At 35.3% G+C, this 15,939-nt stretch overlaps 1 protein-coding gene across 1 annotated transcript; it reads right to left on the reverse strand.

The window, feature by feature from the left end:
* Nucleotides 1-2,823: 2,823 nt before the first annotated feature.
* Nucleotides 2,824-15,933, reverse strand: LOC102680109 (paired mesoderm homeobox protein 2A-like). The gene is made up of 3 exons (XM_006610287.2): nt 15,623-15,933; nt 13,601-13,794; nt 2,824-3,344 (listed from the first exon to the last, which is right to left on the reverse strand). Exons 1-3 carry the CDS (start codon nt 15,891-15,893, stop codon nt 2,940-2,942), a joined length of 870 nt encoding a protein of 289 aa, XP_006610350.1. The 5' UTR covers nt 15,894-15,933; the 3' UTR covers nt 2,824-2,939.
* Nucleotides 15,934-15,939: the final 6 nt, after the last annotated feature.

Below are 15,939 nucleotides of genomic sequence, written 5' to 3' on the forward strand. Positions count from 1 at the left end.
TTTTTAATCGCTTAAATATATATATATATATATATAAAAAATTCGACTCGATCTTCTTCACGAAGAATCACGCGCGATTTTGCATCCGTCGATGATTTTGTCTCCTCGATGATGCGGCGCACGAAACGACCACGCGATTACACAATCGATTAATCGAACTGTGAACGAGCAAGCTTTTATTACTTTTTTATAAGGCGAAAATTTGCGATCTGAGATCGAGAAGCTCCGCGGAAGCTTCCTTCTCCCTGGGAAGGGGGTAGAGTATATATATATATATATATATATATATCCTCCATCCGTCGGCATCCTGTTTTTTTTTCTCTCTCTCTCTCTTTCTTTCTTTCTTTTTTTTTCGAACGAAGGACCTTGGAATTCGGGACCAATACTGATTCGGGGAAAGAATTTAGAATTTATCCATCGATTTATCACTTACTCTCGAAAGTGTGCACAAGGATCCCGCCCCCTTATCCTCGGGAGAAGGATAGATACACGAGGCTGACACAAGAAAAAGTACAAAGTATCCGTTATATACCTGGATTGCGATCAGGAGCAACGATTGTAGTTAAAACGACGAGCAAGAAGTGACGAGCGAAGAAGAGCAAGAAGGAACGAAGATGCAAAAGATAAATAATAATAATAAAAAAAAAAAAATGATTATTTTCAATAAATGTAATATGTTTTGAAAAAAAAAAGAAAAAGAAAATAATAATAATAATAACAATAAGAAAAGAGAATTAAAGAAAATAGAGGGAGTGTGGGGAGAGGGAAGAGGCTTTGAAAAAAAAAAGAAAAAGTGGAAGCGGCGAAAACATTCGACATTCCAATTTGTTGCGCGTCTAATCGAGAAGACCTCGTCGAAAGAAAAGTCATCGTTTCAACCTAATGCCTCGGTTTTGCTTTTTTTAAGACGATCCTTATATCGACGATTCTACAGAAGATTAATCATCATTATCCAACAAGCGTTCACTATATAAAAATAGTTTGGATGACAGTCGACAGAGTGACGATGCGTTTCTCGAATCTCCCTCCCCCTCCCGTCCAACTCCTCCCCGTCGAAATCCCTGTTGGAGGGAAGAACGGACGATCGCCCGTGATGATGGGGCGAAACGAGAGAATTTTTTTTTTCTTTTTTTACTTTAGACTTTAATCTTTAAGTGGATAGTGGATGGATTGACAACGACCACTTCAACAATTCGTACGAATTTTTGTTGCGAGATGTAAAATAAATATAATTTCTCTCACGTTGTCAAATCAAGGCTGTCGATAGTCGAGCCCCTTCCAGAGCACTTAAAGATTAAACTAAGGGCAAGGGAACGCGCGTCGTCGTTTCTCTTCGATTAATTTTCGCGATTAACCGAACAGGCGGAGGAGCGATAAGTTTTCCTTCGACTATTGGGATCGCCTTTCATTTGCCTCTCTTTCTTCTCACTCACTTCTATCTATCTATTTCACTCTCTCTCTCTCTCTCTCACTCACTCAGTCAATCTCTCGATCATTTTCTTATTTCGAGCGCTCACGATTTTTCTTCGATATCGTCGGGGACACGGACTATAACACATTATCCTTATTACGAATGGACCTTAATAAATCTTATTATACTAATGTATAATTCTGTAAATGTAATTGGGTATTGGAAATGGCCAATGATACACACGATGGTGGAACTACATCTTTGCTCTCGTTCTTATCTTTATCTTTCTCTCTCACTTTCTCTCTTTTTTCTTAAATATGCTGCTGCTACTTCTTCTTCTTCTTCTTCTTCTTCTTCTTCTTCTTCTTCTTGTTTTTATATTTTTCGTTCTTTTTCTCTTCTCTCATCTGTCTTGCAGTCACTTTTTTTTTTTTTTTTGAAGGAAAAAAGAATCCTTGTTCCCGTTCGATGGATAAGTAAGTATGAGTTTACGGTGTAAAACACTAATTTTTCTATATTTATAGCAACAACTGTACACATGGTGCCGGCCACATCGATATCCTCCGTTAAAGTGTTTTCGTTTAATTTCAATTTTGACAAATTGTTGTTTTATCGGAAAAAAACGCTGTTCAGTGCTTTCTCTCACTCTTTGCTCTCGAGACGTTCGTTTAAACAACATATCTCTCGTTGTATAAATTTTTTTTTTACGAGAAGACGCAAAGCCAGACGCCCAATTTTTTTCTTTTTCTTTTTTTTTTTTTTTTTTTTGAAAAATATCGACCGATTCTCCCTCGAGAAACTTCTCTTCTGGACAAGTTTTTTCCCCTTCTTTTTATTTATTTATTTATTTATTTATTTATTTATTTATTTATTTAATCGCCTTCGCGTGCGATTTAATACATGGCATAAATACTATCCGTTCATCGACTAATCAATGAGAAATATAGGACGGTACGTAGATATCGGTATCACTTATCAGTTTTTCCAGCGAGAATCTTTTTCGAATCGTCGTAAAAGTAGTCTTCCATCGAGGTCGTTTTTTCACAAAAAGTATTATTATTATTATTATTATTATTATTATTATTCGTATTATTTACATTATTAAAACGTTACTTAAAAAACACACCTTCCTTTTCCACCTCCAAAAAAGAAGAAGAAAAAAAGAATAAAAAATAAAACTTACCCAATTTAAACCTAAATTTAGGCGTGTTAAAGCGACGAGGAACACATTAACGGTGTAACCGCTGAAAAAATAAAAATAGAGAAAAATAAAATGAAACAAAAAAACAAGAGTATCCGTATTATTCCAAGATGAATCTTAATCAAATATCTAAAAAAAAAAAAAAAAGAAAAAGAAAAAAATAAAGAATTCCCTTAAAGTCGAAGGAAGCAAAATGGACAAACCGAAAAACCGACCCCGCGATGGAACGAGAGCCTGAACAGCATTCGCAACATTTTCACATTCCGACGTATTTCTCCCTATATTTACATGTATTTCGCTGGGATGGAGTGGTCTGGTTTGGGACGATTAGTAGAGATTCGCAGTTTTCAAGGGCAACGGGTCCAACAGATACGGAGGTAGCGCCGCTGAGAAGGGCCTGGGGCTACACGAGCCCCATGCCCCACCACCCCCGTTGCTTCCCCGCGTGTTCGGCGAGTTTCCCTCCGCCGCGGACGCGTCGCTCACGGACGCGTGCTTCACGCTCACCAGGTTCGGGTTAGGGATCGGTTTCACCTCGTTCGCGGACATCACGGCGCTGGTGTTGGCGGGCGGCGTCGCCGGGCTTCTCGGGGAGCGGCCCTCCGCCTTCCCGTTGCCACCCACGGGGCTCGAGGCCCCGCTTTCCACGCCTATCCCGCTCTGGGACGTCGATTTCTGCTGAGCCAGCCTCTCCTGCTTCCGGAATTTCGCGCGCCGATTTTGAAACCACACCTGCAATCATTTCACGTGAAAAAAGTGAAAAATAGCGATAGCGAAAGAATAGTGCAAGAATAATCTAAAGTAAACATTTTTTTCCCAATTCCAAAAAAAAAAGATCTGGATAAAAGGTGGAAATTCTGAAATAAACGCGTAACGCTTTTCGAATGTATATGTATTCGTCGCGTGTATCCTTCGATTGGCGAATTTTATTCGGCATCGGATAGAATTATCGAGGCTTCGATGGAAGAGAGAGAGAGAGAGAGAGAGAGAGAAGGAAAAAGCGTCTCCGCGAATAGGAGGGAAGACGAAGGAGGAGAAGGAGAGGATGAGTGACGGAAAAGCGCGTCATGTCTGTGTCCGGCTCGTCAGAGCGGAACGTCGGCGCGGTGGCAGCGCGCTCGTAATTGGCTCTAGTTGGCCAAATGAAATATTTAACGAATAAAATAAACGGAAAGCGGCGGTGACCTGCATGTTAAAGTAGCGGATTTATTTGCTTTACCGTTTATCTGACCAGCAAAGCTACTCCTCCCTCCCCCGTCCCTTTTTTTCTCCCCGACCCTCCTCACCCTCCCCCCTCCCCTCNGGGGCGCGGGACACCATGATGAACGTGATTGCCCTTTCCGGACGGCAAACACTGCTATTGGATTTTTATCAGCTGCTGCTGCTGCCGGCTGCTGCCGCCGGTTGCCACCGCTGTTGCTATTGAACGGCCGCCGTTCGAGAAATTCAACCCCCGGAACTGGCGGTGCGTCGAACAGTTTCCAGTTTGCTCTTACTGCCTCGTGAATACACCGTTTCCGTTCTACCGATTAATCGTTTTCATCATTTTTATCACCCTTTCATCCTACCTTTGATCGTTTCATCTCGTCTCGCTTCTCTCTCTATTCCCGGAATATTCTTTCCTGGGGGGGATTTATATAAATTATTAGGATATTTGTAAATTCCAATGATAAATACGCGGGTAGAAATAAATCGGTTTAGGATATTATTTTAATGTGTCGTTTCGTTTCTTTTAATACGCGGTGGGTAATTTTCTCTTCTTTTTTTGATATCTGGCGGCGCAAAATAATGGCGAGGGAGAAAGGCAGTAACGAGACGAGATTAAAGTTTCAATAACAATTTTTAATAAGAGGGGGTTAATCGAATCAAAGGGGAAATTAATTATTCGAGTCGTTCACGATTACGAGAATATTCGAATTTTAAATTATTGGATTAATATCGGGGAGGATGGGAAAAAGTTTTTCCTTAAGATATTTCCGATGATCGCGAAAGAGAGAGCGAAGAGAGGTTCGAACGTGGCTCGATAAAATTACGTCATCGACTAAAAAACTACGTAACACACACACACACACACACAGACTGGCCGGGCGTGTACGTGCCAGCGACAACACTAATAATTCGTATTTGGCCACGGACCAGAAGCCCGAAGAGGCCGTAGCAGCATGTGTGCCGTTGTTTGCCGAACGGACGACGACGCCGGCGTGAATTAGGGAGACTACGTGCCGGCGTTAATGTTAAATAAATACGGTACGCCTAAATAAAATGCAACGAGCCGCACCGACAGATGTCCACCTCGTTTTGGATAAATATTTAAGCCTCGCTTCACGCGCTCCGCTGCCTCCACTGCCTGTCCTTCCTTTCCTCGCCGTTGCCAATCAGCCCATCCTTGTTCTTTTCGAAATTCTTCTCGAGGCTTTCACTTCCTGGCAGAAATTATTTCTAGTTCCTTTTTTTTTTTCTATAATTGAGAAAAGTACTTCTCTAATCGCATCATATTGGTTAACTTTTTTTTTTCTTTTGTTAGGAAGAATTATTTCTATACGTTTCTTTTTATATTAATTTTTTTCAATTATCAAGAATATGAATTTCGAATTTTTCGAACTTTTCATCAGCCCATATTTTCATATTTTCATATTTTTTTCTTGGCTTTTTAATTTCTTGGCAGAAATTATTTCTAATTCCTTTTTTTTTTTTCTATAATTGAGAAAAGTACTTTTCTAACGTGATGCGAATTTTTAACTTTTTTTTTCAATTTTCTTCTCTTAAGAAAAATTATTTTTATTTTTTTTCTATATTAATTTTTTTCAATTATCAAGAGTATGAATTTCGAATTTTTCTAATTCTTTTTTTTTTTTCTTCTATAATTGAAAAAAGTACTTTCTTTAACGTGATGCGAATTTTTAACTTTCTTTTTTCATTTTTCTTCTCTTAGGAAGAATTATTTCTATTTTCTTTTTTTATAATTTTTCGAAACTTTTATCAGCTCACATTTTCATATTTTTTCTCTTGGCTTTTATTTCTTGGCAGGAATTATTTCTAATTCTATTTTTTTTTTCTATAATTGAAAAAAGTATTTTCTTTAACGAGTGATACGAATTTTTAATTTTTTGTAGAGATATTTGAGAAGTGATGGCTATATTCGTTTTTACAAGTGTGTTTTTTTTTTCATTTTCCTTCTCTTAGGAAGAATTATTTGTATTTTCCTTTTCCTATAAATTTTCAATTACAAGAGTATGAATTTTTCGAAACTTTCATCAGCTCACATTTTTATATTTTTCTCTTGGCTTTTATTTCCTGAAAGGAATTAATTCTAATTATTTTTTCATAATTGAAAGAAATATGAATTTTTTAAAAAGTTTGAAGAATACAAAAGGAACTTTTCCGAGATAAGATTAAAAAATTAATGTTCAAGATGATTACCAATTATACTCAATAGTAAGTGTTAAGAAAATGCAGATAAAAATCCAAAAGAACTAATTTTCTTAATCAGAAACTTAATACTGATAATTAACATTCTTTATAAAATACTTTAAGTGAAAATTTTATTTATCTTCGTCCACTACTTCGACATAACGTTCCAAATTTGTAATAAGAGATAATCAAATGACAAAGTATACTACTACTATATTTATCAAAATTGAATTGAATGGAATTTTTGCATTAGACAAATGAAAATTTAAAAAAGAAACAAAAACTTGGGACAAAACGTTCAAAACGTTTGAAAATGGAAACAGATTTATGCTTTTTTTAAAAATTTCTCCAAATAACATATCGTTTTTAAAGAAAAATACCGACATCATTTTTGGGATTCGTGATTCAGAAAAAAAGGAGTTTGATAAAGAGCTGAAACTTATAGACGGATCATTACGAATTCCGTGTCGATAGGAACAATTTTGCGGTGTATTTGCTCGTTCGATTAACCCTCAAGTTTGTGAGTCGTAGAGATTTCCTCTCCTTTTGGATCGGTTAACAAAGGATCTCAGCCCTGGGGGGCTGATCCCTGTTTATCCGTGAAATTCTTAGCCGAAAAACAAAAATATCTGTTCTCGAAATTGAGAATGATTAGGATTCTGATTTTTGAAATTTTTCCATTGCAATTGACTTAAATTTTTAAGAACATATGTAAATTGACAGATAAACATGCTTCAATGTTTTCTAGATATGAATGCATCGAGTGAAAGAAAATTGGAGAAATTAAATTAAATTAAATGAAAGTTAAAAAAAAAAAAAAGAATTTATGATCTCAGGATTTAATCAAGAGATATCGAATCGATAGTGAGTTAAAATATGAGGAATTGTGACTCCAGTGTTCTCAGCTTTCGGGAGAAACGCTTGGAGTTTAAGGAATCTTTCGAATTTTTGAAAACTTTCGCGAAGAATAAAGTGAAAGTTATGGAAAGGAAAAGAATCAAAAAGTAAACTTCTTCTAAAGTTTTTCGTTTACATGAAAAAAAATTATGCGAGTAGAAAAAAAAAAACAAGATTATTACGTTTCTAAAAACGTATTTTAAAAATTTAAAGTAGAAAATTGAATATCGATCATTTTTGCTCTTTCATCTTTTAACAGGTCAATTTCAACATTGACCATTATTGCTCATCAATTTTTAACATCTCGTCATCCAAATATCATCAAACATGAAAGATGTGATCTCTTCCTCTTTTAGATTTTAAGGATTCGCTCTTAAAGGATGTTAGTAGCTTGTGAAAGATTCACAGCACGTCCAAGATTCTCTCGATGCGTCACATTAAACGAGTTATAAGGATATACCCTGAGCAGCACTGCTATCAATATTATGGTACGAAGTCAGATGAAATTATTGTTATGTCAAAGCACTTTCAAAGCTTTGACAATATATCAGAAGGGCGTTTTACAATTTTCATGTTTTTCTGACAAAATTATTCAGTCATAATCAGAATCCTCAATTTTTTGATCTAAAAACAATCCCATAACTTGAGATAATTATTTTTTTGTTAATTTCCTTCTTACTAACTGCTAAACCATAGTGCAGTAAAATTTTATCCAGAATCTCACAAGATGGCTAAAATTTAAAAATATCTTTCTTTAAACATAATCTTTTATTTCATGATTGTAAATGAAGAATAATTATCTTGTTTATTTATCTTTTCTTAGAAGAATGCAAATTTATTTTTTATTTATATGAGATTATTTATATTATTTATATGAGAAACATAATCTTTTATTTCATGATTGTAAATGAAGAATAATTATCTTGTTTATTTATTTTTTCTCAGAAGAATGCAAATTTATTTTTTATTTATATGAGATTCTAAACAGATTTTAGAATCAATTCTATTTTCCATGAAAAATAGATATCAAGCTTAAGATCAGAATTACTATATATCATAGTATATTAATTTTAAAATTAAATAATGTTTCCATGATAGTTAAGTAATGATCAAAAGTATTGAATCAAAAGAGAGAATAAAATTACACTTGATGGTGATTGCTACACTCTCAGTCAGGAATTAACCTTCTTCAATTAACCAAATAAGTTTCGGAACGGAAATGTATGACTCTGCAGACAAAATCTTGATTAAGAGATGCGTTGGACGGGCCGATGCCATTCGGCTTGATGAATAAATCGGCATGGACAGATCTCATTAACTGCGTATCCACTTTCGTGTCTGACCACAACCGTGACACTTCACTGATGGCTGATCCCTGTTATATTCTACTATTAAAGTGAATAGTGCCTCAGACGTATAGTTATTTTAAATATGATTATTTAACATTGTAAAATCAAGCTATGCTTCAAGCATTTGGGATCAATCTTAGTTAAAGCCATGTGTTAAGTATGCATGTATTAGCATTTCTAGAGAATATAAAATATAAAATAAATTTGAACTCACAAAAAATAATGATGTTATCTGAATATGGACTGGAGATGTCTATATTCAATGTAGCATTAAAAATAGAAAGAGATTTCCAATAGCAAATTAATTTTTTGATAAATATTTGGGAAAATTAAATTTAAACGATATTTATAAAAATGCAAATCTAAAACAATTATGAATATTAATATTTACTGATAGCATATATAAAAGAAGAAAAAATTCAAATAGAAAAATTCATGACACAATCATGAATGCATCGTCAATCATAGGATAAGGAATTTCTATAACGTATATGTTCAAAATCATTCGTATGAATGTATTAATTACTATCGATTAAAGTTCTTCTATCACATTGTATCACACACGTTAGATATTTTCTAATATTATGCATACTTTTTAATTCCAATAAAAGTAAAAGATTCCACATTGCTTCTTTCGGATATGATATACAATATCATATCTTCTCCATCTCCAAGTAAAAATTCCAAGTATCGTTTCAACGCCCCTCCAACTCTCGAGTATCACAATTCTTTCGCGATTCTCCAGTTAAACCCATTTTTAATGCCAATTATCCAGCTTAATCTGAGCTATCAGCACGATAACATGCAGGCCAGGGTCGAAGAAGTTCCGGCGAAATACCGGGGGATACAGGGTGGTGCACCGGTGTTCTCGCAACACCCAACGTCGTTCTCCGTAGATGATACCCAGCAGGACAGTTTTTAATCACCGTAAGTGGATCTACATAGAGCTCGCAATTACCAGGGCACACTCCGTCCATGGGCCCCTTGTGTATCAGCCACCCTCGTCGGCCTACGAGAGTCGAGCCAGAGCTCCAATGTTTTCCCCATTTCATCCCTCGATGCCGTGCCAACCATCCTCCCTCCTTGCCTTCCCAACTCAGATCCTTCTGAGTTGGAAGTGTTATTCGTCGTTTTGATCTTTCCTACGATCTTTTATTATCTATTTCTTCTCTTGTCTGAATATATTTTTCTGCTTCCTTTCCAAACCTCTGCTCTCCTATTTTTATTCTCTCTGCTGCCAAGAAACGTACTCGTTAATGTCTGTTTTTTTTGGAATCTGAGATAATAGATGAATAATTTGAATATGATGATAATTTAATAATAATTAAAATAATTGTAAGTAAAATTGTAAATCAAAAAAGTAAGCTAAGATAAAGTATCAAGATGTGATGATCTTGTTGTCAATTGTAAAGAAAGAAGACAATCATTTCTGTTTAAATTCCATATAAGCATTCCAATTGTGGAATTATTGCTTTGCTTCTTTTTTTTATTGTGTAATGATGTATTTATTTAATATATAGGATAGAAGAGAAATTGTTGTATATACTGCTTTCAAAGAGAATGCCTTTATTTTTCTTTTATATCTAGATTTTAATAGAAGTCTTTGTATTTCTTTTCTATTTTTATTTTTCTTTCTACTTTTCTCAAGTATGTTTTCCTTGCCATTTTTTTGAATATACTGTCTCTTCTCGCCGACGAAGACCCTTCATCAGAGACTATTGCCCAATCACCCCCTTAGAACCGACCTTCTGCTTCCTGTGACGGTGCTCGACTGTGTCCCACAGGGAAAAAGAAATTCATGTTGATTTTCCAGGACCTCTCCCAAAGGCTCTCTGTCTCTAAATTACTCAATTTTTCCTATTTCCTCTCTCTCTCTCTTTTTTTATTATAAATTGAAAAAAAGACACTTTGAAAAATATACATAATACTACATAATAAAAATTTTATCAAACTTAAGATTAGAATGTTAGAATAAATTTAATCCTAATCATTTTAATATTGTCAAAACATTCATGAATGAGGAATATTGCTTTGCTTCACATTTATTCATTATTTTCACTCTTTTTTGAATCTCAATCTATTGAATTATAATATATAATAATTTCTCTAAATAAAGTAATTATTTCCTTATATTTTTCCTCTTCCCTTTGCAATAGGTGCGGCATGCCACCACCACCGAACACTACAAGTAATTGGAAACGTATCCACCACCAGAATTAATCGCGCTTAGCCAGATCGTTCCATTTCTTTCAATTGAATCCAGACCCTTACGACCTCGCAGGAGCAATGATTGTTGGTTCAGCAGACCGACACCAGTTCGTTCACCCAGCTATTCTATCCGCTACATCCCATTGATGACACCATGGGCAGAGAGAGGGTGTGCAGCGTGTCGCGTGGCGACACGTTTCATAGTTCTGACTCACATGTCATTCCGTATGAATTACAACTCCATTAACGTTCTAGGCAACCTGCGAGCATACATAATGCTACCGAATTGAGCAGATCAACTCCTCCGTCCAAGATGTTGATTTATGGGGAATGATGAAGTAGCTTTGTCCTTGGATAAGGGGTGACTGTAACGTGATTCGAACTTTTTAATCGGTAGCTTCAAAATCTCGTTTGTCGTTTCCACTTCCTTTCTTGATAAAGCTGATGAATTTTTTTTTTTTTTTAATATTTTTAACAGTCTCTTTTTTCTCACTCGTTGTTTATCATACATACATGGTCCCTTTCTTCATCGTTCAAAAATGAACATTCCTTTCTTGATGATTTTAATTTTTAATTAGCTCGTTAACACGTTCAATGCAGCACTAAAAATCGAAATTGATTTTTGATAGAATTAAAATAGCAAAAAAAAAAATATAATGAAATTTACCAAGGATGTGATAAAAAAGTTAATGATAAATATCATTCGTTATTATATACATTTACTAATTAATTAATTACTAATATAAGGCCAATAAAAAGGAAAGATTCAAAGATTACAATTGCAACACGCAATGTACATTGAAAAAAAGATAAAAGAAGGAAGAGATAAATAAGAACCTAATAAATGAATAAATGGACAAAGCATCTCAGGGGTGAGGCTAAGAGCACGAATTAGGGAAGATTCGACCTGACTACCCTCCGTCACGGAGAACCTCTTTAGAAATGGCGGTCGGCCCGTGACGCCGCAAACTACTAGAAAATTGATAGTAACTTCGTACTTAATTATCATGTGTGCATAATACATTCATGCTTATGATTTCCAACTGAATTAACCGGGATATTTATTTACGTATTTACCGCAATTATTCACGATTCTTTCTGCAACTCTTTTTAAATAAAATCTTGAAAATCTTGATTAAGTGAAAATTTTGTTAATAAAATTGGAAAAAAATCTTAAGTAAGATTTTTATTCGTTCGAAGAATTAGATCGTATAGAAGTTGTATTTATATTGCGAAACATAATTCGAGATTTTGCATAGACGACAAAATTCTGTAAAAATCGAAGGAAATTATTTATTTTCTGTTTCTATTTCCGATATATTATTTTTCATCCTTTCCATCGATCGAATTACATTTTCCCCGTAGTAATGCGATTTCGCAACGCTCAATTCAAAATGTTACAGGGGCATCAATGATTAGTATCACGCGCAATAAAGTAGGTGGCTAAATTGAATTTACTCGGTCGGCAATAAGTGTCGAAAGTGAAACGCCGCGTTTCGTAATTAGGGAAATACGAAATTTTACGATATTAAACTTGTATGAGCTTCGTAACTTTCGTAATTTTCCATATCAAAACGTGAGATTTGTTCAAAAAAAGAAAAAAACATTTCAAAATTATTTATCAATAAACAAAAAAAAATTCATACGAATAATAAAATTAATCTAAAATACATAACCTAAATAAAATACGTACATAATAATAAAATTAATCTAATGTTTTTACTAAATATTCGTGTAAATATTTTACAACAATTTTTTGTCGTTACCTTCATGTAAATCCTCGATTGTTGAGAAATATTAAAATAAAAAGATCATCTCCAACTGAATCGTTCCAAAATTTAATTTACGTTACTTAATAAAACGTGGCAAAAGAGATTCATTCATTCACATTGTCGGCTCGCCGAGTAATCGCCGTCACTTGGCCGATGGATGTAATGAATTTAATCCGAAAGTTCGATGCACTTGCAGCATAAAGTAGCAGGCGATTGCTACTATTTTTCGCCGACGTAGTGCAAGTATGATTATTATTATTATTATTATTATTATATACAGAAGCGGAAGACCTCGCTTCCGGATAGAATCTTCGAACTATCGCGGCCGTTTATTTTTGGTTCGAAATCAAACATTTCGCCTGAAATATGCATCGATGATACAGGAAGGAAGGGATTCATTCATCTTGAATCTATCCATCTAATCATTGGGAAAGGATTTCCAATTGGATTGAAAATTTGACTGATCGACAATAGGATAGATTAATGAATAATCCGGGAAATAGAATTCTCTAGGAATAGACAGATAGGATGAATCGTTTCTGAAAAGGAATTCACTTGGAAGGAAATTTTAATGCGGGAAATGTTCAAGGTTACGAATTATTGGTCGAATATTGAAATAAGAGGAATATAATGAAAGAAAGAAGAATCGTATCACGTTGATGAAAGTTAACGAGGGTTAATAATTGGATAAGGAATATTTCAAGAATATATATTTTATAATAGAATAAAATGTAAGTATAAAAGAGGATGATCGAAATCTATCATCGAGGAGGCAAAATAAATGGGAAGAGAGAGAGAGTAAGAATTGAGGAATGGACGTGCGACGCGTCCAGAAGTTGAAAGAGAATTGGTTATCTATAAAAGCTCGTGAGGGTGAGCCGACGAAAATGTAAAACACGTTGATTGGATCATAAATTTTGCGCGTTCGATTTACGCGTCATAGTAAGACAACTCCCCTTTGAATCTCCGGCATGCAAGAAGTTTAAGTTAATCCGTCACGTGCATTAGACGGTATAATCCATCAACTTACACGGTGTATAACCGTGAAAACGAAAACTGGGGGGCTTGTAATGCAATTACACGGCGCACTTCGTGTTCCGCCATCGCCATTGTATCTTCGTTTCCGGTCCTCCATTTTAGGCGAAGCCCAAAACAAGGATTTAAACAGAGAGAAAACAACGAAAGGAAAGATTATTCTATTTCTCATAATTCTTCTTTGATTGGAATCTTTATGTAATCTTTGTGTGTGAAATTTATGGAGGAAACTTGTTAGAGTTTTTGGAGTTTTGTATTTTGTTGTTGTACAGAGATGTTAAATTATAATTAAAGATTATGCAATCAAATCACTTACCTGAACTCTAGCTTCCGTTAGATCAATCTTCATAGCGATTTCTTCTCTGGTGTAGATATCTGGATAATGGGTCTCCTGGAAGGCACGCTCCAATTCTTTAAGCTGAGCCGATGTAAAGGTTGTTCGTATCCGACGTTGTTTCCTCTTCTCCGCCAAACCATCGTGCCCTGAATAGGCTTTGTATCCTAATCCACCTGAAAATTACAAAGAGAAGAAGTTGAAATTTAGATATCAATTAAAAACTTGTTGTATTGAATTATATTAAAATGATAAATTGAAATTAAATTACAGGAATAAATGTTAATTATTAACAAGAATTAAACAATATTGATTTTCATGCACACACAGTTTAAATCTTTAGAGATCAATAGATCTCTAAAAAAAAAAAAATAATAAAAATGAAATACTATAAAAGTTTCATCTAATAACGATTACCTCCTGAATCAATTATGCAAATATTCTCTTAATCAATAAAGTCAAAGTGTAAACTTCAAGAATCAACAACACAGTTTCTAAAGTTAGCCACATGCTGTCAAGATTGATAAAACATGAAGAAAATCAGTGTGGTCGAATTACTCTGGCTAGAGAATGGAAGGTTTCTGAAGGTTTGATGCTTGCAAGGGAGGGAGCAGCTTATAGATTATAGAATATAGGTGAGAATGGCTGCGATAGCGAGCAAGGTAACCATAGCAATGAGTGAGTGAAGGGAGAGAGGACGAGGAAGAGGTAGTGAAGCTAGGGGTGAAGGAGACAGTGGGATGAGACAGAGCGGAGTTAGGTGCAAGAGGAACGAGCCAGCAAATGAGGGAATGACGAGGAAAGAGTGAGAAAGAGAGGCAAGAATGCGAAAAAGGAAGAGAAGGAAAGAGAGTACGAGACACATCCATTGATTTTCAGTGCCATCTTGTCGTCGTTTCCAGAGGAAATATCACGGTGGTAGGTTCGAGCATGGAGACGAACCATCGCATGGCAACTATCCCCTGAGAAAAGAAGGACCACCCTCTTTTTTCTGCGGAATAAGCTTCCCTTCTTCGCTCCGCCCGCGCATGCTGTCTTCTTATGCCTCTAATTGATTGCCCTTCCGTAAATTCCTATCGTTTTAACGATGTACAGTGTTTGATTTTTCGTTCAACGTCGAGGAATGGTAGTTCAACGATCAACGAGGAGATTTGATTAGATTCATTGTTCCAAATGGAACTCGTTTTGGAATTGTATTTTCTGATTTTTTTTTTTTCTTTTTGGAATTTGTAAATGCGGAATTAGATGTCTTCGTGACTAAGTCTTAATTAATATTTAATAACTACTTTTAATAAATGAGAAAATCAGATTGTGATAACGTTGAATAGTTATGCATAAAGAAAGCGATGAAAGTTTTAAATGTTTGAATAAGACACTGCGTTAATTTTTTATCCTTTTAATAAGGAGCTCATATAATGATTTATGAAGGATAATAAAATCCAAATTGATATTTATCGTTGTAACAAACTGTTCACTTTTCTCGTTTCTTTTATAGGCAATAAAATAAAAATTATACGATCCTAAATATGCGTGTCTTTTACAAGATACGTTAAATTTTCTTGCTTTTGAACAACGAACGATAAACATGTAAGTAATTTAATTTGCTAATAAATATCATAAATAGATAGGTAATGTCATCATAAACAATATTTACTACACGCAGTAAACAAAGAATTATTACAGATTGGTGTAAGAATATGAAAGAAAGAAACCAATGTAACGACTAAACGTGATAAAATTTTTCTTCTAACAATTAATACGCAAAAATGAATATTCCCACTTAATATTTGCACTCAAGGAATGGCGTAAAAATATGCAAATCGTCCCTGAATTCCATCGTTAGGTTAAATTACAAAAAATTACAAAAATCCCGAACAACAGGCAATTGATATCTAAAACGGGTATCTAAAATAAAAACAAAGTGAAAAATTAAGTTTCATAAAATATTCCATCACCGTCCATCGCTCCCTTCCGAGCGAGCAATCGAATCAAGTTTGCACTCACTCTGCAAATTAATGGCCGAGGGAAAGATCGAAGCGGCGTGCCGGTGGACCTCTTGAGATCTGGCGGCCATTACCGAGCAGGGGGTTGTATGGGCCCCGTGGTGCGCGTGGGCATGAGAGTGGGTGGTGTGATGGGCCCCCAGCGGCGTGGTGCTTCCTGTACTCGTGGTTCCCGCGTTACCCGGATAGCCAGCAGCTCTCGCAGCTGTATACCGATAGGCGGCCTGGCTCATTTGCGAGCATGAGCTCAAGTCCCCGTATCCACATTGCATCTCACTGGCGGCTAGAGCACAGCTAGAAGCCTCGAAACCGGCGGCC

The sequence above is a fragment of the Apis dorsata genome, unplaced genomic scaffold (genome assembly GCF_000469605.1).
Source record: "Apis dorsata unplaced genomic scaffold, Apis dorsata 1.3 scaffold_73, whole genome shotgun sequence".
NCBI classification, from domain to species: Eukaryota; Metazoa; Arthropoda; class Insecta; order Hymenoptera; family Apidae; genus Apis; species Apis dorsata.

Excerpts from the sequence above, each read along its gene's own strand:
- LOC102680109 (XM_006610287.2), bottom strand. The coding sequence starts at position 15,893 with ATGCAATGTGGATACGGGGACTTGAGCTCATGCTCGCAAATGAGCCAG. Across the intron at positions 13,795-15,622 it reads CTCGGCCATTAATTTGCAGA|GTGGATTAGGATACAAAGCC; the intron begins GTGAGTGCAAAC and ends TGTAATTTTCAG. Across the intron at positions 3,345-13,600 it reads TAACGGAAGCTAGAGTTCAG|GTGTGGTTTCAAAATCGGCG; the intron begins GTAAGTGATTTG and ends AAATGATTGCAG.